Source organism: Vulpes vulpes, chromosome 5 (genome assembly GCF_048418805.1).
Source record: "Vulpes vulpes isolate BD-2025 chromosome 5, VulVul3, whole genome shotgun sequence".
Lineage (NCBI taxonomy): Eukaryota > Metazoa > Chordata > Mammalia > Carnivora > Canidae > Vulpes > Vulpes vulpes.
Window position 1 is genome coordinate 58,048,590 of NC_132784.1, and position 22,308 is coordinate 58,070,897.

Sequence of the window (22,308 nt, forward strand, 5' to 3'; positions counted from 1 at the left end):
CGCCCCCGAGCGCCCAGCGGGCCGGGCGCGCAGCGGCCTGGAGCGGGGAGGGCCGGTGCTCGCAGACTTTTCCTCCGGGCCCTGCGCTGGCTCGGGCGGGGGCGTGATGTCACGGCAGGGAGGGGGCGCGGGAGCGGCCGGGCCGGCGGGGAGGCGGGGAGGTGTTTTCCAGCTTTAAAAAGGCAGGAGGCAGAGCGCGGCCCTGCGTCAGAGCGAGACCCGGAGGACTCCAAACTCGCCGGCACAGTCACCGCGCCGGATCCCGCGGCCGGGCGAGGGCACCGGGGCGCGCGAGCGCACGCTTCCGAGCCCGCCACCGCGCCCACCAGCCCGGGCCCAGGGCGCAGCCGGGCCGCCCGCGCACGCCCCTCGATGACACTTCCCCGGGGCGCGCGGTGCTGAGCCGGGCCGGGCCGGGCGCGCCCGCTGGGGCAGGCGTCTGCGTTCCCGGGAGGGCCGGCCGGGGCGGCGCCGAGCGCCCGCTCTCCCGCTCCCGCTCTCCCGCTCCCCGCCGCCGCCGCCGCCGCGTGGATGCCAAGTACCAGTTTTCCAGTCCTTTCCAAGTTTCCACTCGGGCCTCCGGCTGCAGTCTGCGGGAGCGGAGAAAGTTTGGGGCCCGCGCCGCCCTCCGGCGGCAGCATGAAGTCGGCGGAGGAAGGTAGGCCGGCGGGTCGCCCCCGCCCGGGCCCCCGCGGGTGCCGGGCCGGGAGGGCGCGCGGGCCCGGCCGGGGTCCGCCGCCGGGAGGGGTCCGCCGTCGCGAGGGGCGCGCGCGGCACCAACCGGGGAGCGGGGTCCCCCTGGTGTTCCCCGGAGCAGCCTCGGTTCCCTGCGCTCCCTCCTGCCAATAGGTGTCTCCTCTCCCCAGCGCTGCGCGCAGCCCGGCGGCGGGTCGTGGCACAGGCTCAGCTCAGGCGCGGGCGGCCGGGACCGGGTGAGGGTAGGGCTCGCTCGACGGTGTTGGCGGGCTCGTTGGGAACGGAGGTGGCCGGTTTCTTCCCCAGTGGGGCAAGGCCACCTGGCGGCTTAGGAGACCAGCCCAGGACGTGAGGTGGGGTCTGCGCCCTTCCCCGCCCCCACCCCCACCGGCGCCGTCCTGCTGGTAGCTCGGCCCGCAGAACTCTAGGGCATCGGATGCACAGTGTGGACACAGCCCCTAATTCAATCCATTTTGCAGTCTTGCAGCCGGGAGTTCAGCTGTAGAAAGTGGCTCAGGACAGTGTTAAAGGGACCCTCGAGTTTCAAGCTGCTTGTTTGTGGTCCCAAAGGTGCCTAAGTGTGTGTCCCGAAAACACTCCTGCCTCCCGAGTCGGGCCAAGGGCCCCGGATGCCTGCCCTCCGCCCTACAGGAGCCAGCACCTGGCCCTGCGGCCTGGAGCTCCTGACGGGGATGCTCCTGCAGGTGTCTGAGGACAGGCTCCAGCAGGAGCCACCAGCACCCTGAGTAGGGATCAGAACAGCAGATGTGCCCGGGAAATGGGGAGACACCTTCCCAAACACCTCATCGGCGCCCAAGTATTTTTTTAAATTATTTTAGCAAAGTTGGCAAAGATGCCAGTGTGTAGTGGGGACTCCTCTTTTTATAAGGGCAGACATCCAGCACCGTCCCCGGTGGCACCATCCCCATAGTGGGCCCATGGCTGCAGAGCCACATTCTCCGAGGACTGGCAGCTTTGGGGAGGTACTTGTTGGTGACCCAGATGAGCCCCAGGCAGTACCCTTGATAGAGGGTGCTCAGCCATTTCCTCTGTGTTTTGTATCAGTGAGGGAGGAGGTATGTTTCTCCATCTCATCCCAGTTCAGGAAATATTTCAACATAAGCATCAGGGAGTATTTATGGGACAAGTTCCTGCTGTTAGAGCAATTTTTTAAAAGTGCGCCAAGGGTTTGGTCTTAACTTCTTGGGCACCTTTTTCAAAGTCTCTGCACATGTATTTTTTTTAACACTGCCTTTAAAAAAAATGCGGGTCTTTCAAAGCTCAAATGTCTACTTGAAGAGTCAGTGGTCCATCCCGGAATAATCTTTTTTTACAAGTAGAAACCCCATCTCTGGGCTGGTGCTGATTCTTCCTGCTTCCTCCTGGTGAGAGTGCATTGGAAAGGGCCTCTGGGAAGAGGGAGCAGGCCAGGTGCAGTGGTGCCTGGAGACTACAAGGTGACTGGGGGGCATTTCACAGAAGGCTGCCACTAGGCAGCCAGAGAGTGTGATGGAGCTCTTGGCGCAGCCAGGCTGAGGGGATGGGAGACACGGCCTCCTGCAGGTCAGCGCCTGCCTCACTGGGCGCCGGGGGACATGATGTGTCCTCTCCCTGAGGCCTGACTAAGGCATCAGCTGCCCGCGTGAGAGTCTGCGAGATTCCCCGGCACTTCCCTGTGGTTTAATGAGCATCTGGGTTGAAGCTCATTAGCCACTGTTGTTTCTGAAGGCTCTGTGCCTGTTTTTCCGCGTGGAGAATGCAGAGAAATGCAAGGCCTCAATCATAGCCACCCAGCCACCCACTCCAGGGTTGCTCCACACAGAAGGCCCGCGGGCTCTCCGGAGCAGAACAAAGCTCACTCTGTTCTCCCAACACTTAACTTCGTAGCCTTGTTCCCTAATCCAGATTAGAAGAGGCCCTGCTTTATCACACCCTGGGTTGGAGCCCTGTGCACCGTGAACACCCGCAGCCACTAGGAGGAAGCGCCAAGCTAAACATTTCCATCAGGACAGGAGTGTCTGCTGAATTGGCAAATAGCTCTGAACCATTTACCAGTTGAAAGGCACGGGGTGGGGTGGGGGTGGGGTGGGGGTGGGGGGTAAGAGGAGCTTTTATAAAACTGGCCTGGCCATCTGGCTCCTGTGCTGAGGGATCTGAAAGTAGGTGGGGGACAGAGTGGGCCTGGGCCTCGTCCCCGTCCCGCCCCGGCCAGGTGGGAACTAAGTGGACACCTGCACGCGGAAGTGCACACCCGCTCTCTCGAACCCTCAAACGAAAAGCTGGCGACTAAACTACATGAGGGCCCATCTAAATTTTTGGTGGGGATGAGAGGTGGCAGCGGGGAAAACAACTGGAAAGAGAAAATGAAGTGTTGCTTCTCAATAGAAGCAGACTTCGTTTGCCCAAAGGTCAGCAAAAAAAGCTAAGTTAAAACACAACAACCCTCCAACATCCATGTCAAAGTGAGGACTATTATTAGAAACTAAATCAGGCCAAAGTGAACCATAGTTTATCACTGGAGAAAACCAGCCATCTGAAAAGGGGCAGGGGAGACAAGCCTGGGGTAGAGGCACGTGACTTGCAGGTTATTTGCTTGAGGAGGGGGAAGCAGCGCCTGTGGGGCCAGAGGGCCTGCAGGGCAGAGAGGGCAGTGGTGGTGAGCTGCAGACTTGCAGACACCAGCTCAGGGCACTCCCTTCTCTCCATGGGAGTTCCCTCCATGGGTGGATCTCAGTGTCCCATGAAGTCCCCTGCAGGTCCACACATGGGGACAGTCAGAGCAGACAGCTGGGAGAAAGGACACACAGTGCCCACATGTCTCTTGCCTTCCGTGTGCCGTGGCCACACTGCCCGGCAGCCCAGCCTGGGATCCAGAGCCCCCTGCTCTCAGCTGCGCAGCTCTGGGTGGACTCCAGGGAGCAGGATGAGCGAGCAGAGGTACCACGGAGGAGAAACGGTGGCAGGTGGCTGCTGGCTTGTAGGGAAGACGGTAGAGCACAAAGGGGCTGCGGTCAGCTGGTCACTGTGGGCAGTCAGAGCAGGGGGGAGCACTCACAATAGGGGGGCTGCACTTTCCCAGCGACAGGGAGGAAAGTGGCCTTCTGGCGGGAGCAGAGCAGCCAGGGAAGCAGGCCCTGCTGTCCCTGCACTGCCAGTAGGCCTTGGGCTGGGCGTACCGCCTTGGGCGGTCGCGCATGTTGTAGACTCAGGCAGGGACCCAGACGCTACATCCTTACCCCAGGGAGGCTCTCGGTTTGGGAGCTTTTTAAAGAACTTTTACAGAAACTCAGTGGGCCGACTCTCTGGGACCCTGCCGTGATCCCTGCGCCACATGGTGTCCCGGGCCGCGCGGGGGCCAGCGAGGGTCCCCGCCGCGGGCTCTTGGCCCGCCCCCACCTCCCCCGGGCAGCCTGGGTGCACGCGGACCCCGCCCCCTCCCCAGGCCGCGGGGGCGCACAGGGCCCCCACCCTCCGCCCAGGCCGCGGGGGCGCACAGGGCCCCCACCCTCCGCCCAGGCCGCGGGGGCGCACAGGGTCCCCGCCCCCTCCCCCGACCGCGGGGGCGCACAGGGTCCCCGCCCCCTCCCCCGACCGCGGGGGCGCACAGGGTCCCCGCCCCCTCCCCCGACCGCGGGGGCGCACAGGGCCCCCACCCTCCCCCGACCGCGGGGGCGCACAGGGTCCCCGCCCCCTCCCCCGACCGCGGGGGCGCACAGGGCCCCCACCCTCCGCCCAGGCCGCCGGCGCGCACAGGGACCCCGGGCGCGGGAGGGGAGCGGGGGACGCGGGAGGGCCGCGTGCGCCCGGGCTGCCCGGAGAGTTTATTTAAAACTCGGAAGCCGCGGCCGGCGAGCGGCTTGTTTATGTCAACCCGGAAACACGGGGGGGGGGGGCGGGGGCGGGAGTCACGTTACCCCGGGACGCGGCCCGGCGCCCGGCGCAGCGGAGCCCGCGGCGCAACCACAGGTGCCCGCGGCCGGGGCCACGTTCTGGGCCCCGACCCCGGCCCCGACCCCGGCCCCGACCCCGACCCCGGCCTCCACCCAGGCCCCGGCCTCCACGGGACGGGGACGAGGCCCCCGGACTAGGCCAGGACCCGGGCTGACCCGGCGGACCTTGACCCCGCGCCCCGCGCCCCGCCCCCTCCGCTGACCCCAGCCCCCCGCCCATCCCAGCATGACGGGGCTGGAGCAGAACCAGGAGTTCGACTTCGACTTCCTTTTCGAGTTTAACCAGAGCGACGAGGGCACCGCCGCTGCCCCAGGTGGGTCCGCGGGGGGCCTGGGGCCGGGAGGGGCCGGCGAGGGGTGCAGGGCCCTCGGGATGCGGGGCTCCGGGGGTGCGGGCCACGGAGGTGCAAGGGGCAGGTAAAGGGGCCCCCAGGTCAGGGGTTTCAGGGGCGTGTTGGGTTGGGGTGCAGGGCTGGGGGTGTGCAGGGTGGGGGGTACACGGCCCCGGGGACAGGACTGGGGGGGTGCAGGGACTCTGGGCTACAGGATTGGGGGGTGCAGGGACCCCAGGGAGGGTGGTACAGGGCCAAGAGCACAGTTCTGAGGTGCAAGGTGGGGTGTTGGGTTGGAGTGCAAGAACCCCCAGGGGTACAGAGTCAAAGGATGCAGGGGCCTGGGGTGTAGGGCTCCAGGGGTGCAGGGTATGGGGTGCAGGGCTGGGGGCATGCAGGCTGGGGGGGGCACAGGACTCGGGGGGTTCAATGGCCCTGGTGGTACAGGACTCAGGGGGTGCAAGGGCCCTGGTGGTATAGAACTGGGGGGGTGCAGAGACCCCAGGGGTACAGGACTGGGGGGTGCAGGGGCTCGGGGAGGGGTACAAGGCCAAGAGCACAGTTCTGAGGTGCAGGGGGGTACAGGAGAGGGGTGTTGGATTGGGGTGCAGGAGCCCCAGGGGTGCAGAGTCAGGGGATGTAGAGGCCTGGGGTACAGGGTATGGGGTACACGGCCCCAGAGGATACATGACCAAGAGTATGGTTCGGAGGTGTGTTGTCAGGGTGCAGAGGGGTGGGGGGTATTAGGTTGGGGTGCAGGGGCCTGGGGCATAGGATCAGGGATGCAGCCCACCCTCAAGAGCGCAGGGGTCTGGACCTGGGGTGGGCAGGAACCAGAGTGAAGTCAGAGGGGCTGGCGCAGGGCGGGGGGCGGGGGGGGGGGGAAGGGAGGCGGTGCCCCTGCTGACAGCGGTGCAGGGTAGGGAGCAGGGGTGCGGGTGGCCAGCGCTCAGGGGTGGGGTGTGTGGAGCGCCCCCTGTGGCAGGGCGGGGGCGGGGGGCTGGGTGGCTGGAGTGGCAGTGTGCTGCTTACGCCTGGCCACAGGAGTGTCCAAGGCCTGGGACTTGGCGGCCACAGCGGGACAGGTGGTGCTCAGCCGGCTGTGGCCAGAGGGCAGGGGCCAGGCCCCCCCAGACCTCCACTCCACCCACCCCCTCCCAGACTCCCAGACTCCCAGACGTAGCCCTCGGGGCACACAGCCTTCTTCTCTTTCATTTTCTCTTCCGTGCAAAAAGGTTTCCGTTAAACAAACAACTGTGGAAACCTTCAGCCTGCAGGAGTGGGTGCTCCCGTGTGGGGCTATGGCTCCTGGGGCACCGGCTGGCGGGCTGGGGGGGGCAGGGACCCCGCTGCAGGGCGCCCGGCCCCCACCCCGTCCTGCCCACGTGGCGCGCAGGGAGGAAGCTGACCGCAGCACACTTGGCACGCACGCGACCGCGTCTGTGATGATTGTATAATATTTTCCATGTCACTCACCACCCCTCTTTTAAAAACTGTAACGTCCTGTTCATTTTTAAAAAATAAGCGTTCCAACCAGGCAGAGGCTGCCTGCACTCTGTTCTCTGTACCCCATCTTCGTCTTCTGGGGGGGTCCCCAGCCTCTGCGGTTGGCAGGAGCCCTGGTGACCGCTGGAAGGGGTTGGGAGCAGTGCTCTCTGAGGCCTTCTGGGCCCTCGCTTGGGTCCGGCCTCCTGTGGTGCTGCTGGGGAGCCGGCCCTCACATCCTCATCCCTTGGGTTCCATCGATGAGCGGGTCTTTGAGGAGAGGCACGGGGCAAACATGGGGCCCGCGCGGCCGTGAAGGCCGGTCCTGGACGCTCAGGGCCTCGGCCATTTCCGGTCCTTGGGTGCTGCGCTGCTGGAAGGGGGACTTCTGCGGCTGGGGTGCCCAGATCCGGGAGGGCCTCGCCACCGCCATTGTGCCCCCCGAATTCAGCTCCAGTAACATCCTGAGGGCTGCATGGATGCCCCAGCCCTGCCCCCAGAGGCACACAGCCCCAGACAGCCTCCTGCAGGAAGGCCTCCAGACTGGGCACCTGGGTCTCCGCCCGTACCAGGCTTGGTGGGAAGGGAGGCCACTGGCGGTGTGGAGGAGGATGAGCAGAGAAGGGGCTCTTTCCCGAGTCTTGTGCTAGAAGTGGCTAGAAAACATTCCTTTTTTAACATATTTTTGTGAGTGGTATTCATGTTTTATTAAGATTATTTTTGAGAAGTGGTTTTAGGCTCACGGCAGAGTCGAGAGGAAGATAGGCGAACTCCCCGAGACCCCCTGCCCTGTCCCTAACACCTGCGCAGGGTAAGGCACCTGTTCCTGCCCGACTCGTCCTTATCACCCACAGGCCATGGTGCACATTCGGGCTCGCCCAGGGCCGCCTGCGCATGCTGCGGGATTGCACACGTGTATGGTCGCATGACGGTCCCTGCGTCACACGGGGTCTGTGTGCTGCCCTGGACCCTCTATGACCCCCATCCCCCATCCTTCTCACCCTGCCAGCTCCAGCCACCCCAGGTCTGCACCATCTCCACAGTTCTGCCTTTCCCAGAACGTCCTGGGGTCAGGATCACATTCCTCTTAGCCATGTGCCCTCAGGATCCCTCCGCGTCACCTCAGGGCCCATGGGCTTCCCGCTGAGGGCTGACTGTGTCCCTGGGGCGGACGGACCGGGTTTATGGACCTGCCATCTGCTGGGGGCACCTGTGGTTGCTGCCAGGGTTTGACTAGGAGCGAAGCCCCCTCTTCTTGGTTGTAGCGTTTGTAACCACGTCCTAATTATTAGGTATTAGATGATCAGTTAGGTTCTCCAGCCTTTCAGGGCCATGCAAAGGGCTTCACGTTGTTTCTGGAATGAGCCTGGGTATGAACAAGTGACCGAGTGCCTGTGAGTTGGGCTGTGAGGCAGGGTAACAGCCTCATAGGGGATGGCGCAGGGACGTGGACAGACCCCCGCCCGCAGCCTGCGAGCTCCCGGGGTCCCAGCGCCCACCCGCTTTGGGGACTGGAGCTCCCTCTTTCCTGAGGGCTCGCCAGGCGTGGTGCTAACCATGCTTCACGCAGAACTGACCGGCCACAGGGCTGGACACGGGGTTGTGTGGGGTCCCGGGGCCTCCTTGTGTCCCCAAGGCCGTGGGCCGTCCCCTGGGCAGGAGCCCCCTCCCCGAGCCATGAGCAGGCACCCGGAAGCCGTCCTGGGGCTCTCAGGAAATAGCGGCCTGTCGGTGGCCGGGAGGCGGGCGTGGCCCTGCTTCCCACAGGCTGGGGCTCAGGCTTGCTGTCTGCTGTCGTCGCCCTGGCAACTCGGAGGAAGTTGGCCGGGCCTCAGGTGGGAGCTGGACGCCGGGGCTGGACGTCGGGGCGCAGGCAGCACCTCAGGGCCACAAGAAAGGGCTCGTCTCTGGAGGGACTTTGTCCACGCTCAGCACTGGGACGGTGACAGGGGACACTGGTTGTCCCAGGGTGTCCAGGCAGGAGCTCAGGGGCCGCACTCAGCCTGCGGGGCCGCCGTCCTCTGCGGTTTGTCCCAGGGTTCCAGGCCTGTTCCACCTGGTGGTTATTGTCCCAGGACGTGTTAGACCTGTGTCCTTGTCTGAGTGACACGATCTCTGACGACACGCAGATGTTTAATTCCTTAAAAACGGGGAATGAGCGTGGCGGCCTGAGGTGACAAATAGTGTGCAGGGACTGTGGGGACACCCCCAGGGGTGGTGGGAGTGGGTACCGTGGGGACACCCCCGAGGGCACCAGGCTGGACCCAGGGCCCTACGAGAGGCAGGTGTGCCTGTTTGTGGGCCGGGCAGTGGGGGTGCTGCCGGGAGGGGCCGTTCTCAGGCCGCAGGTTTCTTGTCCAACGCAGGTCGATGGGCAGCCCCAGCCCCGTGTACTGAGCGCCCCTGGGTGCTGCGCATATACGGCGCCCGCAGCGAGCTCCAGGCCTGGAGTGTGTTTCAAGTTGTGGTTTTGTTTTGTTTCCACTCCCTGGGAAATGAGCATCCCACTGCCTGGTGGCTCTCGGTGCCCCCGGCAAGGATGGACCGGCTGTCGCGGCTCCTGGGCTTCAATGTCCAGCTTTGTGTCTTGTGGTTCGAGGCCAGCACGTGCCCCAGAGGAGAGGCCGGGTGGGACCGGCTCAGTGGGTGGACCCGAAGGGAGCTCACCTGGTGCACCTGCTGGTATGAGTGGAACAGTGTGGGGAGGCCCAGGCACTATCAGTGCCAGGAGAAAGGATGCGGGCATACCTTCTCCTAGTTGATGAGAAATGACAAAATTGGTTCTGAAATAAATTTTCTGAGAACGAGGTGAAACCCTTGTGCCAAGTGTGCTGTGAATTAGCCCAAGGGCTGGAGTGGCCTAGGTGCTACCTGCATCCTGTGTCCCCGAAGTGCCCATCCTCGAGGCCCCAGGCGCCTTGCCCGGGTGGACATCTGGGAACCAAGACATGCAGGTTGTGTTTTTAGGGGATGAACAGGATTTAGTATCGTCCATGCAGGAAACCTTTGGAGTAATGCTCGCCGAGGTCGGGGCGGTTTCTCCTGTACTCGCCTCTCAGGGACAGTCCTCGGCCCTCAGCCCTCGGCCTGGCAAGCAGCCGTCCCGAGGAGCGTGACCCTCATGGGCGCTGAGTGTTTTCCAGCTCCTGGTAGGATGTAAGTCAGCCAGAGCATCTCAGGACTGTTAGGGAAGGTACCGGAAATAAGATCATTCCATGTGAGTGTGGTGCTTCCCATAGTGAAAGGTTTTGGATTTGAAAACAATTTAGGTGGTTAATTAAACCAAACCAGTTGGGGGGGGGGGAGGAGGGGAGATGGGGGGAGTGGAGGGAGCCCTCCCCTTGCCCCCTCCCATAGCGCCCAGGCCCAGGGCCGAGCTGGGACGTCCCCGTGCACATGTGTTTGTTCTAGAACATGGACCTTTATCACTTGACAGCCCCCGTCGTTCGTAGTGAAGTTCAGGCATTTAAGGCTTTCAGTTTGTAATTTGTTTAATTAAGGAAAAGTCATGCTTTAGGTGGGTTTTTTGTTTTTAAATAGAAGCTTTATGTTTTTTTTTTCTTGTCTCCTGGAATCGTGATTATTGACAGACTGGTTTATGTCAGGGCCATGTCAGGATCCCCTGGGTGTCAGAGCCCTTCTTCTCCTGCACCCTGCCTCTTCCAGACCCCAGGTCAGACCTGCCTCAGTCTGCCAGTCCCCCAGGCCCCCCCACCCACCAGCCTCAGCGCCCTGAGCAGTCAGCCTCAGGTCGGGGCACCCGGAGCGCGGCGGGTTGGGGGGCGGGGGGTTTGAAGGGGAGAGGCCCCCAGACCTACCTCTTTGACTCTGCGAGGATTTGTTTCCCAAATCTTGAGATTACCTTCCTGCCAACAATTGTAACTGGACCCATGGGGTCAGCTCGCGCTCTCCCTCTCTCATGCTCTTGCTATCTCTCTCTCTCTCCTGATTTTCAGTTCTTCAACCAGCTCCCACTCCCAACGCAGGACTCAAACTCCCAACCCCGAGATCAAGAGCTGCAGGCTCTTTCTGACAGAGCAAGCCAGGTGCCCCATCTCTTAAAACAAGTTGTAGACACCTGTGATACCAACTGGGCCGGGACACAGGGGTGGCCCAGAGACGTCCTGGACTCCTCGCGGGCAGGGCCTGTGACACACTCTAACCCTTGCAATGGTGCCTGACATTCCAGTCAACCTTGACTGCGAGCTTTCATGCCACAGGTGATTTCTGTCTGAGAGGGAAGCTTGCTGCTGGCGAGAGGCTAGGTCATGTGCGTCTCTCTGTGTGCTCCGCCCCGGAGCATGTTCCCCACCAGCGTGGGCCAGGCCCAGGGCCCTCCTGCATCTGGGAGTGTTTGGCCCGGTTGTCCCTGTCGTGAGGACGTCACCACCTCCCAGTAGGGCCTGGGGGGCAGTTAGGCCTGAGCCCACAGGTCGGCCACTCGCTTCCTCGCTTCCTCATGGCTGCTTGGAGACACGCTCAGAGAAAGGACCACCCCTGGTGTCTGTGGCACAGGGCTCTTGGGGCACTGGCATGTCCACCCCCAGAGCCTAGGCAGAGCTGAGATGCGGGAGGTGGCACCCTGCTCCTTTCTTGGGGGCCCCGGAAAGTGCCCACCTGGATCAACGAGGGGCCAGCAGGGGGGTGATGGGTGCGTGGGGTGCGGACATGGAACCGGGGGGAGGGGGCAGCAACAACCCGGGGTCATGGATGCATAGGCGGAGCTGGAGACGGCCAGAGGGTGTGTGCAGCCTGTGCAGGTGCTTGGGCAGCGCGTGTCCTGGGTGCCACAGCACAGGGGGAGGCGGAGTCCACCACCGCCGGTGAACCAGAAGCTGGGGTGGAGGGGGGCCCCCACTCTTTACACTGTGTGATTGTGTGACACAGTACATTTATGGGTTGAAGTCTAAGTGTGAAGATTGTGCCCACCTAAGCATGCAAAACGAACTCTATCAGTCATTTGACGGTGATGGTCGTTGTGTGCAGATGGGTACAGTGCACACTCACCGACTCGCTCCCTGCGCTGGTCGAACAGGTCTACCTCCGCAGGTGTGTCATGGCCCTGTCCCGACATGTGTGCTTGTACACGTGTGTCTCATGCATGTGGGGGCACATGGAGACATGTGTCATGTACATGTGCAGAAGTATGAATAATACAGGCAAAGTACCGTGCGTGTGGCTAAAGCGAGCCATCTGTTGAGGCAACTCTCAGACGGGTCACGGGGGATGGTGATGAGCACTCACCCCCCTGTAGCTCCTGACAGATCCTCTGTGCCCCTCAGCCCTCTCCACCCTGCGAATCTCAGGGCACTCGCGTCCCCCCCGCAGGCCTGGCCCCCACTGCCCCCTGGGTCCCCGTGGACCACTTCTGCTGGGGCACCTGTGCAGCAGCCTGGCAGGTCCAGGTGTGGGAGATGTGCCTTGGGAAGGGGGGCCCTGGGACCCGCAGCCCCCGCACTGCTTCTTCTGAGGATCCCTGACCTCCTCTGGGAACTTCCTTTTCTGGGTTTTTCACTCCTTGTTTGATTTTTACAAAGATTATAGCTTTAAACTTTTGGTTGCAGTTGTGTGTTGAGGGTGTTGGTGAGCATATAAGGGTGCGAAGGGGTCGTGGTAAGCGCTGGCGAGCATGGGAGGGGGTCCCAGGGGCAGGTTCTCCTGGGCCCAGCACCACCTCCTGTACCAGGGAAACGGAAACAGGGGTGGGGGGGGTGAGGGAGGGTGCTGGGCCTTCCCAGCTCCTCACTGCACTCCATGGGAGCAGGTGGGCGGTGCTGATGGGACACAGGCCATGGGCCCCTGGGTGCATGAGCTGCAGGCTCATGCAGGCACAGCCATCCTGACGCCAGCCCTTCCTGGGCAGGGCTCCCCAGGCCGTCTGGTACTGGAACCAAGCATCTGGAAGGCTGATGCCCTCGGGGAGGGGGGGGCTGTGCGCTCTTTGCAGCACCTGGAGGGCCTGGAGGAGCAGAGGCCATCCGGGGAGCACTCAGGTCTGGGGGCCCCCAAGCAGTAAAAACAGGGACTTGGTGATTCCAAGGACAGAGAGAGCCTGCACGTCCAGGGAGTGGTCGAATGGCTCTTGGAAATAACGGCGGGCAGAGACCCCCTGTGTTTGGGGTGCTCAGCCCCTTTCGGTCCCCAAACATAGTGGAGTGTGAACCCATACTTGGGGACCCTCATTGCCCGGCAGTGCTGGCGCAGGCAGGTTCCTGCCCAGAAGGGCAGCAGTGTCATGGGACTGGGGCCTCCCGCAGCGCACTAAACCAGGCCCGGTGTATGGTTTCCAGGCATGCACTTCCATTATTTAGAGACCTCGGAAGACTCCTCCCAGTGCACGGCACTGACGTACCAAGGTGTTATTAGGTGTCTTTTCAAATAGGAAATCTAGAAATGTGGCTTTTCTGGTAAAAATTCTAATTATGGCAGTAATGATTTTTTTTAAAACATACCTTATAGAGGTTATAATTAGCATGTAACGATTCTTAAATCTTGCTGTGCAGTGATGTTCTAGGCTTTTTTTTTTTTTTTTGAAACTAGGATCACTAGGCCATGAACTAGCATCAGAATTTACATGAGTGCGACCCCAAAACCTGTGCTTCTATCTGGTCCTTGAGGTGTTTTCTTTGTAGCAAGTGGTTAAGGCACCTTGTCAGTGATTAGGTTATTAAACCTCTTTAAATGTCCAGGTTCCTGTAGCTGGAACTCACCCATCCCTCTACCCATCCACCCCTCCACCCACCCACTCACCCGTCTATCCACCCACGGGCCCATCCATCCGTCTCTCCACCTGTTTGTCAGGCACAGGCTTAGGCTCTGAAGACAGCCATGAAGGCAAGTACACTAAGGCAGGCAAAGTTAGTTTCTCCTGGTCAGAGATGGTGGATGTCAGTGGTGCTACATGTTGAAGAAGAGATAACCCAGGGAGGATGACACCGGGTGCGGCTAGGGACTGAGATCTGGGCAGGCAGTCTTTGAGTAGAGGGAGGGCGGTGGGAGCCCGTGGCGGCGGCGTGGGGGCGATGGGAGCCCGAGCACCAGCAGCAGGGGAGGGAGGGTGGGCCAGGACAAGCTGGGACCTGCTGGCCTGTCGGTGCCGCTGGGCTCACGGAGCAGTGCGTGTCCTTTTTGGTGACTGGCGCCTCACGCCATCTTCCCTTCTGCCCGTTTGCAGAGCACTACAGTTATGCACCGTCAAGCATCAGCTCTGTTCTGCCTCCTGGCCCGGCTCACCCATCACTGCCAGCTCCGTGCCACGACCTGCAGACCTCGGGCCCGGGCATGCCAGCTCCCGCGGCCAGCCAGCCCCCGGGCTATGGTGGGGCTGTGGACACCGGGCCCTCCAGCTACTTCCTGTCCTCCGGCCACATCCGGCCCAATGGGGCCCCTGCCCTGGAGAGTCCTCGCATCGAGATCACCTCGTACCTGGGCATGCACCACAGTAACAGCCAGTTTTTCCACGACGTGGAGGTGGAAGACGTCCTTCCCAGCTCCAAGCGGCCCCCCTCCACAGCCACCCTGAACCTGCCCAACCTGGAGGCCTACCGGGACCCCTCGTGCCTCAGCCCGGCCAGCAGCCTGTCCTCACGCAGCTGCAACTCAGAGGCCTCATCCTATGAGTCTAACTTCTCCTACCCCTACGCGTCCCCGCAGACGTCCCCATGGCAGTCGCCCTGTGTGTCCCCCAAGACCACAGACCCTGAGGAGGCTTTCCCCCGGGGCCTGGGGGCCTGCGGCCTGCTCAGCTCCCCCAGACACTCGCCCTCCACCTCGCCCCGCACCAGCGTCACGGAGGAGAGCTGGTTGGGGGCCCGCACATCCCGGCCCTCATCCCCCTGCAACAAGAGGAAGTATGGCCTCAACGGCCGGCAGCTGTCCTGCTCCCCACACCACTCACCCACGCCGTCCCCGCACAGCTCACCACGGGTCAGCATCACTGATGACACCTGGCTGGGCAACAGCACGCAGTACACCAGCTCGGCCATCGTGGCTGCCATCAACGCCCTCACCACCGACAACAGCCTGGAGCTGGACGGCGTCCCTGTGAAGGCACGCAAGACCGCCCCAGACCACTGCCCCTCCGTGGCCCTCAAAGTGGAGCCGGCTGGTGAGGACCTGGGGACCACGCCGCCCACGGCCGAGTTCCTGCCCGAAGAGTTCACATCTTTCCAACATATCCGCAAGGGTGCCTTCTGTGACCAGTACCTGTCGGTGCCGCAGCACCCATACCAGTGGGCCAGGCCCAGGTCCCCAACGTCATTTGCCAGGTGAGCAGGGACGGAGCTTGCAGGGGGCCGCAGGGGGTGGAGGTCCCTACCAGGCTGCCAGGGGGGCTGCGTCGTTCTGGGGCCCCTGCCACCTGGGCGTGCTCAGGGCATCGCATCCCCTGGCTTTCGGGGCATCCTTCCCTCTGCCATCGTGTTGTGGTGTCCCCTCCTCGTGTGTGTGTGTCCAAACCTGCTGTCTCTGAGGACACCCTGAAGACCTGGTGTTCACCAGTAATGCCCTTGCAGGTCCTGTGTCCTAACTAGGCCATGTTCTCAGTGCTGGGGGAGGACTCCAGTTGCGTGGATGAGGGGGGAACCCGTTGGCCCCTAATGAGGGCTCACATGCACATGCACGCAGGCTTCTGTTTGTTTTGTTTGTTTTTTAACAAAACCAAATGCCCCTCCTCCTGTGTTTGCCTCCACTGCTCAACTGCTTCCTTTGTCCTGCCTAATTGCTGCCACCAGCACACATGCAGATGGGGCCTCTGCTCAGCAATTCCCTGGAGCGCAAACCCGGTCCCCGTGGGCAGCCCTGCCCTCAATCGCAGCACAACACGGCCACCCGGTCCCTGGGGATGGCACGCGCTCCCCGCTGGCTGACGATGGAGGGCTCATGCGGGCCCCGAGCGCCAGGCTTGGGTTGTTGTTTCTTTCCGGCGGAGTGTGGCTGCTGCCCCTCCACCGGGTGCACTTATCCAGCCTACTGTTTTTATTTTTAACTAAACAGCTTTCCCAACAGGTGGGCCTCTAATGACCCCTGGCACAGGCTTTCTGCTCCAGGATTTTTATCAGGCATGAAAATGTGCCTCCCGTGGCAGGGTGCAACCATGGCGTGTCGGCTGTGCCCCCCTCCCCCGGGACACACACGCAGCTGCACACATGCTTCTGCATGCTGTCGAGTGTCGCGGACTCGGCATTTGATTTCCCGGCCCTTTTTGTTGGTGGTGCCAATGGAAGCAGCTCCAGGAAATCAGCCCCACCGGTTCCCGCTCAGGCACTCCCTACACCGTGTGCTGGGCTCCGCTCTGAGCTACGGCATGCGATGCGGGGGCAGCAGCGGGGGGTGGGGGGTGGGGGTGGGGGTAGTTGAGTTGTAGTTTTGGGCAAAGCCAACTAAACCTTGTGAGAGGTGGTGGCAAAAAAAAAACCCACGTGAGTCTGACCAGTGGGCCGGCGAAGCCCCCTTTCTGGCAGAACAACATGTGTACTCAGAGCCACTTAAGAAAAAACAATCAGCACTGATTTTTCTTGACCTGTGTTAAGATGTGTCCACATCCCTGTCCCAACATCGACTTTCCATACTCAGCTCCGGAAGCTACTGTGCTCAGAGTTATCATCAAAACAAGTGTGTCTCACCATTTGGCTCTAATTCATAAACAGGGGAACTTAAAAACCCATTTGGAGGCATTTAAAAAATTCAAAGATTTGTTTATGCCCTTATACTGTCTTTATGATTTTTTAAAAGATTTCATTTATTTATTAGAGCGAGAGAATGAGCAGGCAAACGGAAGGAGGGGCAGAGGGAGAGGGAGAAGCAGACTCCCCGCTGGGCAGGGAGCTCGTCCTGAGACTCGATCCCAGGACCCTGAAGTCATGACCTGAGCTGAAGGCTCCACTGACGGAGCCACCCAGGCACCCCCTCTCTTAATAATTTTCAAGTAAAAGTAAGAATATTCCTAAAGTAACTAACTACCTGACGCACACAAGCTGGCGCAGTGCCAGTTATGACTGCCTGCGTTTTCATGGCCCATGAGGGCCGTGGTCACCCATACCAGAACCCCCTGGACTCCGGGGTCAAGACACAGGTCGTAAGGTGACCGTGGCCTGGGGAAAGTGTGACCGTGCCGGTCGCCCTGGGTGTTGGTCCACACTTGGGCTGCGTCATGATGCCACAGGCCGGGCCGTTGTGGACACCAGTTTCCCGCGGGCAGAGGTCATGGCGCTGGTGGGTTGGCTCCTTCCAAGGCCTGTCCCCGGGGCTTAGGGATGGCTGCTGTGTTTCTTCTCTGCTGCATCCGTGTCCAGAAGTCCCCTGCTGACAAGGACACTGCCACTGGGCCAGGGCCCACCTGGTGACCTCGCTCTAACTCGACCCGGCATCCACATACAGTCACATTCAGAGGTCCCAGGTTTGAGACTCCAACCCTTGAATTTTGGCGACTCAGTTCAGCCCAAACCCCCAGCTTTGCATCTGCCAAGACGGCAGGATGCTTTCACAGCAGCCCCAGTACCACCTCCTCTGAGAGGCTCGCAGGGCGCCTATGGGAACTCGGGTTCCCCTGGTGGTCCCAGGCCCTGGGTGTGGACCACAGGCGCCTGACTCCGCTCAGGGCTTTGGCAGCCGTTGCCTGGTCCTGGGGTCTCCCCGCGAGCTCCTGGGGGTCCGACATTCCTGTGCGCTCAGTGAACAAACAAAACCCGAGGGCCCCCCGCTGCCTTGGGGGTTGGACGCTGACCTTTCCCCCTGTTTCGGTTCCGCACAAAATGTGTTTCCTGGTCCCTTGTGCCAGCGCCGTGCGGTCCCATGTGCTGGTGCCCAGGGCAGCAGGGGCCCCGTGGGAGGGGCGGCCCCACCAGGCTTCCTGCCCATCCCGCCAGCGCCTGGGGCATCAGCAGGGTCTCCAGGTGCAGCCCCAGGGCCGGGTTTTTAACACCCTCTAAATCTGGGTGGAGACTTTGTCACAAACCTGCTGTTCCTGTCGCTGGATGCACTTTGACATCCGTCCTGCCGGGAAAAGGAGATTTTTAATGACAGTGTGCAGCGCTAGCCTTTCCCAGAACTTGGGGTGCTGTGGGGTCTTTTCCCTTTGGGGTCTTTTTGTCCACATGGCCTCACGGTGACCCCTCTGTGCAGGGCATCCTATGGCCTGCAGCAATCAGAGAGGAAAGGTCACCCTTGCTGCAGCTAAAGACATAATGACAGCATTTGATAGGGCTTCATAGTTCTATAGTTTAAATTTGTTTTAGAATTAACAGGATGATACCTCTGTTCCTAAAGTGTGGGAAATGCACAGAAATCGCAGTGACGTACTGGAGTCACTACCCCGCCAAACCAGAGTCATAAGCTCTCTAGTTTAAGCGTTTTCAGAAAGGAGTTTTCTATGGTGATGATGATACCAGTGGTAACAACCAGCTTCCCAGGTCAGTCTTCACCCCACTGCTGAGGCAGCTGTTGTGTGTGTGGGGGAGGCTGTGAGGCTGGGGGTGGGCACATGTGCACTGCTTGCCACAGGAGGACATGGTGAGAAAGCCTGAGCTCTGAATCCCTGCACAGGGACAGACGTCTCCTGCCCATGTGGCTCCTTCTGGCTCAGAGCTCATGGCTGAGCCTTGGGGGCCCTGAGTGTGTCCTGACCTGATGGCTGTGGCTCAGTGAGTGGGCGTGGGAGGCGAGGAGGCCAGGAGGCTTCTTCTCAACCTCCCTGGTGCTTTTCCCAGGATGTGTGTGCAGGATGTGGCCCCAGGTCTCCCCTTGACGTGAGGTTGTGAACATCCATTATTAACTGAGGAAGGAGCAAGGGACAGGTCCTTGAGTGTTCCTGGGGACGGGAATAGCTTGAGTCCTGACATTAAGTCAAACCACTGAGGTGGGAAACGTGGCTCCTTTCACAGACTGATCCAAGTGTGGGAATTACCATGGAGTCGGACCCGCACTGCCTCGGCCTGCTCACGCCCACCCTGTGTGCACAGGTGCCTGGCTGTGTCAGGAGCCCTGGCTGGGGGGACACGCCCGCAGATGTGGGGGGTTGTGACCACAGACCCACCAGGGTGGGTGTCTACTCGGAGGCTTTCCTCTGAGGATAGCACATGGAAGGGGTGACACACAGGATTGGGCTGCTTAGCCTCAGGATGGGCAGTGCCCGGTGGGCCATCTCCCGTGGGCTGTGGGGCGGGTGTGTTTCTGGGTGAAGCCGCGGCCCCGAGAAAACAAGGCAGGTAGAGACGTCCACATCTACACTGAAAGAGTAAGAAGCTCTGAGGCCCGTAGGGCCGTGGCCGAGAGCAGCCTAATCCCTGGAGGTCTCTGGGCTCTGGGACCCAGTGGGCCAGGGCCTGCCTGCTGGCCTGCCCTTCGTCCCAGGGCCCCGAGCTCCTCCTCTTCCAGGTGGGGGTGTGCATTCTGGTCAAGAGGGCGGTGGGTGTGGGGCTGTGGTGGGGGCCACAGAGGACCTAGGGTGCAGTCGCTGCCTCTCATGTCACTGGTAGAAAAGGGGCAAGGGCCACAGCAGGAGCATGGAGGCCCTGGGACCCCTTGGGGCTGGGGAGGCAGCCATGGGCACGGGGTTTCCTGTGGCCGCAGCACAGGGGCTCTGCCCCAGCTGCAGGTGTCAGGGTCCTTGCAGCCTGGGGAGCAGGACCCTCACTTGGATGCATCCCATGGATGATTTTGAGTCACATCCTGAACCACTGAGTTTGCTTTAAACTTCCCGTTAGAAAAAGAACGGTTCCGACAAGTGAATACGCGGGCTTTGGTGCAGTCCCTGTGGGAACCACGTGGATCAGGTGACCTTGGCGGTATCTGGGCCGTCCCAGCGCCTGCGTGGAGGCTCGGCTTCACACCTCCTTTCTGTTCCGTACGGCTGCGTGGACTTGGAGTCTGGGCTCCTGCATGTCCGTGACCTGTCTGTGGCAGTGCTGTCTGCATGCAGGCCTGGGTGCTCCACAAGCTCACCGTGGGGGATGGGAGGCAGCGCTCGGGGCTCCGGAGGGCAGTTCTGGATGTGCAGGCTCCTGCCCCATGGGGGACAGCCGGTGGAGCAGTGCAGGGTCCCCCCGGGACGTCCCCCTCCGGCCACGCAGCCCCGCCTCGGCCCTGACCCCTGGTGCCCCACCCCCTGCCGCGTCTGCATATTCTAGGCCCTGGCGGAGGCCCGAGGTGACAACACGGTGGGGCACAGAGTGTCTTGGGTGAGGCTGGAGCCCGCCTGGGGTGAGCCTGGGTTTCTGGACAAAGAAGCTCTTGCTCCCTGTCTCACTGAGCCGCCCGCCCAATTGAACTGTAGGGAACGTCTGGGGTTCGTGCATCTAGCTGTAGGGAGGAGGGGTCTGCACTGTTCTGGAGGGCATAGGGCAGGCAGGGGGTGCCCCACCAAAGCTGCCCCTAGGGCTCCCAGGGATGAGGCACCGCACAGGGTCCATTCCCCAGTCCTGTCCCTGCAGCTCCTCCCCGACGGGCGACCTGTGGCAAGATGGGAGAGGACCCCTAGGAACGGCAGGCCCTGGCAGGGAGGATGTGCCCCGGGAACACCTGCTGGATCGCTGTTCAGGGCTCTGCCCTGGGTGGACCTGCCTGCGGCCTCCTGACACAACTCAGGGAAGTCCTCGCCAGGAAGGCTGACCTGTGGCCCAGAGCTGGGGGCTGGAGCCAGATGGGCCTGTGCAGGCTCCTGTGTGGTCCAGGCCCATCCCTGCCCACAGCTCGGTGCCCGTGCCCCCCGCCCCCACCCCGGCCTGATAACCGCGCCCATGACCTCTTGGAAAATAAACAAACAGCGGGCAGTGGGGAGGCCTTTGGCCGCAACCCTGAGAACCCACGGCATTAGGATTGAGGTCACACCCTTTCCTTCAGGTGGGATTGTCGTTGGTTTGGGCAAGTCTGGGTCCTGCCAGGTTCGGAGTTTATGGCTTCAGCTGCTTTAGGAAAATAGGACTTGTAAAAGCCTTTACAGCTTCCTTCTACGTGATAAGTCCACGTGGGCCTGGAAACCTCGGAAGCAAAGGGATTTTACCCAAACCCTTGACTCAGGAGACCTGCCTCCCCTCTGGGCTTCGGCCCCGGCCAGAAACCCTCACACTGGGGGTGATGGAGATCCCCACTCTGGCTTGTGTGGAAAATGAGCTTTCCAATGCGTGGGCATAGTGCCTTGGGAATCCCAGGACGGTCCTCGGCTGCAGGGCACAAGCTCTTCAGTTCAGAACAGCCACAGGGCTCGTGAGGAGCAAGAGAACGCTGAACTGTGGGAGGTTTACTGTGTCTTCAATTCTGCTCCAGATGTTCAAGCTGCAGGTTAATGGGAAAAGCGAGCCGCACGCCCAGATGAGCAGGGCAACCAGGTCCGCGCTCTGCAGGGTGCCCACGAGGCTGGCGCTGGTGGCACACCTCCTCCTCCTCCCGTGGAGTACCATAGGCCACAGTCCCCGGGTGGCCGTTGTGCAGCACAGCCCAGATGGCACATCACCCCATGGCGTAGCTCGGGGCGCCCCTCAAAGCTATGGCTCCTTCCTAGACTGTAAAGTACCATTGGCCATCAGGGTCCTCCCGGACTGGGTCTCCCCCAATGTCCCCAAGGCATGCCGTGTCCTGTTCGCCTGTCCTGGGTATCCCCTGTTCTGTTTTTGCTTTATTTTCTGAAATTAGTGCTGAATCTGGACATTTGCCAGAATTCTGGCTTCGTGTTTTGGCAAAATGGCACGTGCTGTCCCTCAGGAGGCAGACGTTGGCAGCCCTCTACTGTCAGCGGTTGTCGTGGAGATGCCTTAGCAAGATGGAAGGTCTGGCCTGTGCACTGCCTTGGTCCCTCCCAGGGTGCTAGTGCTAGCCACAACCACCACTGCCCCATGGGACCCAGATGTCGGCTGAGGGCTTCTTCGGGGTCATCAGAGTCGTGTTGGCTTTGGGCTCCAGGGCGGACAGTTGCCCATGTCTCAGCACTTTTCCCAGTGGCCGGGCCCCCGGTCCCCTCATCCAGAGACATTGGAGGGAATCGCAGGCACCACGTGGTGACTCCATCCACAAGGCAGTCAGGGCAGCGTCTGCCACTGAGCACCTGTTAGTGGGTCGGCATGTCAGATGTGAGGCGGGAAGGGTGTTTGTATGGCTCGGCACAGGTGTGTGACAGGGCCCAACCTGGCTAGCGCCGGTCCTGGGTGGCTTGGCAGGGCATGAACCGGCAGTCAGTGAGACCCTACGGCCATAGAGCAGCTCTTCGTGCTGGCTGCACCTGCTAGGTCGGCCGTGGTAGGTGGGGAGGGCCTCACGGGGCCATGGGACAGCAGGCCACCGACGTGTAGGCGTCAGGAGATGCTGTGAGCTAAGCATTTAAAAAAAAAAAAAAAAAAAAACCCTTCACGCCTTCCCCCGAGGAGGAAACAAAGGTTCAGTAAGAGTTGAAAGTTCTCATGGGAAATGGGCAGTGGCAGCAGCTCCGCAAGCAGTGGTGATTCAGACTGGGAGTGTGGGGCCCCTTCTTACCCCCAGGAGGCCTCACCCACACACAGAAGAGGCCCCGGGGAGACTGCGACCCGCTTCCCGCGCTGTCACACCAGCTGCCCTGCGCACAGGGCAGGGCCAGTGGGGTCCCGGGCGCACAGCACAGGGGAACCCGGCTTCTGTGCCACCTGTAGGTGCCGGCTCCCCAGGCAGAAGGGGAGGCAGGAAGGCTGGGACAGGGTTCCTGACCCCAGAGGGGGAGAGGTGCCCTTGTACTGAGGTGCAAACAGCAGGCGCTCGGCAGTGATTTAGGACCGGCACCACTGGAGAGCCGGGCCGGTGGGCCCTCGTGTCGCAGTAGCTTGCTGGCCTCTGGCGGCAACGGTAGTAGTGATGGGTGCAGGCCATGAAATTTGTTTCCCGAGCAC

General features: G+C 61.6%; 1 protein-coding gene across 8 annotated transcripts in view; it reads left to right on the plus strand.

Moving 5' to 3' along the window:
• Positions 1 to 220: 220 nt before the first annotated feature.
• The window catches only part of NFATC1 (nuclear factor of activated T cells 1), a 96,679-nt gene continuing 74,591 nt past the window's right edge, over positions 221 to 22,308 (plus strand). For 4 of the 8 annotated variants that reach the window (XM_072758144.1, XM_072758145.1, XM_072758146.1 and 1 more), the window contains exons 1-2: positions 221 to 658; positions 13,638 to 14,730. In XM_072758144.1, the coding sequence (XP_072614245.1) occupies positions 532 to 658; positions 13,638 to 14,730 (1,220 nt within the window). In that variant the 5' untranslated portion in view covers positions 221 to 531. Of the gene's footprint in view, positions 659 to 4,691; positions 4,961 to 13,637; positions 14,731 to 22,308 lie in introns of those variants that run through there. The other 4 variants (XM_025997776.2, XM_025997777.2, XM_072758147.1 and 1 more) reach the window with 1 other exon arrangement.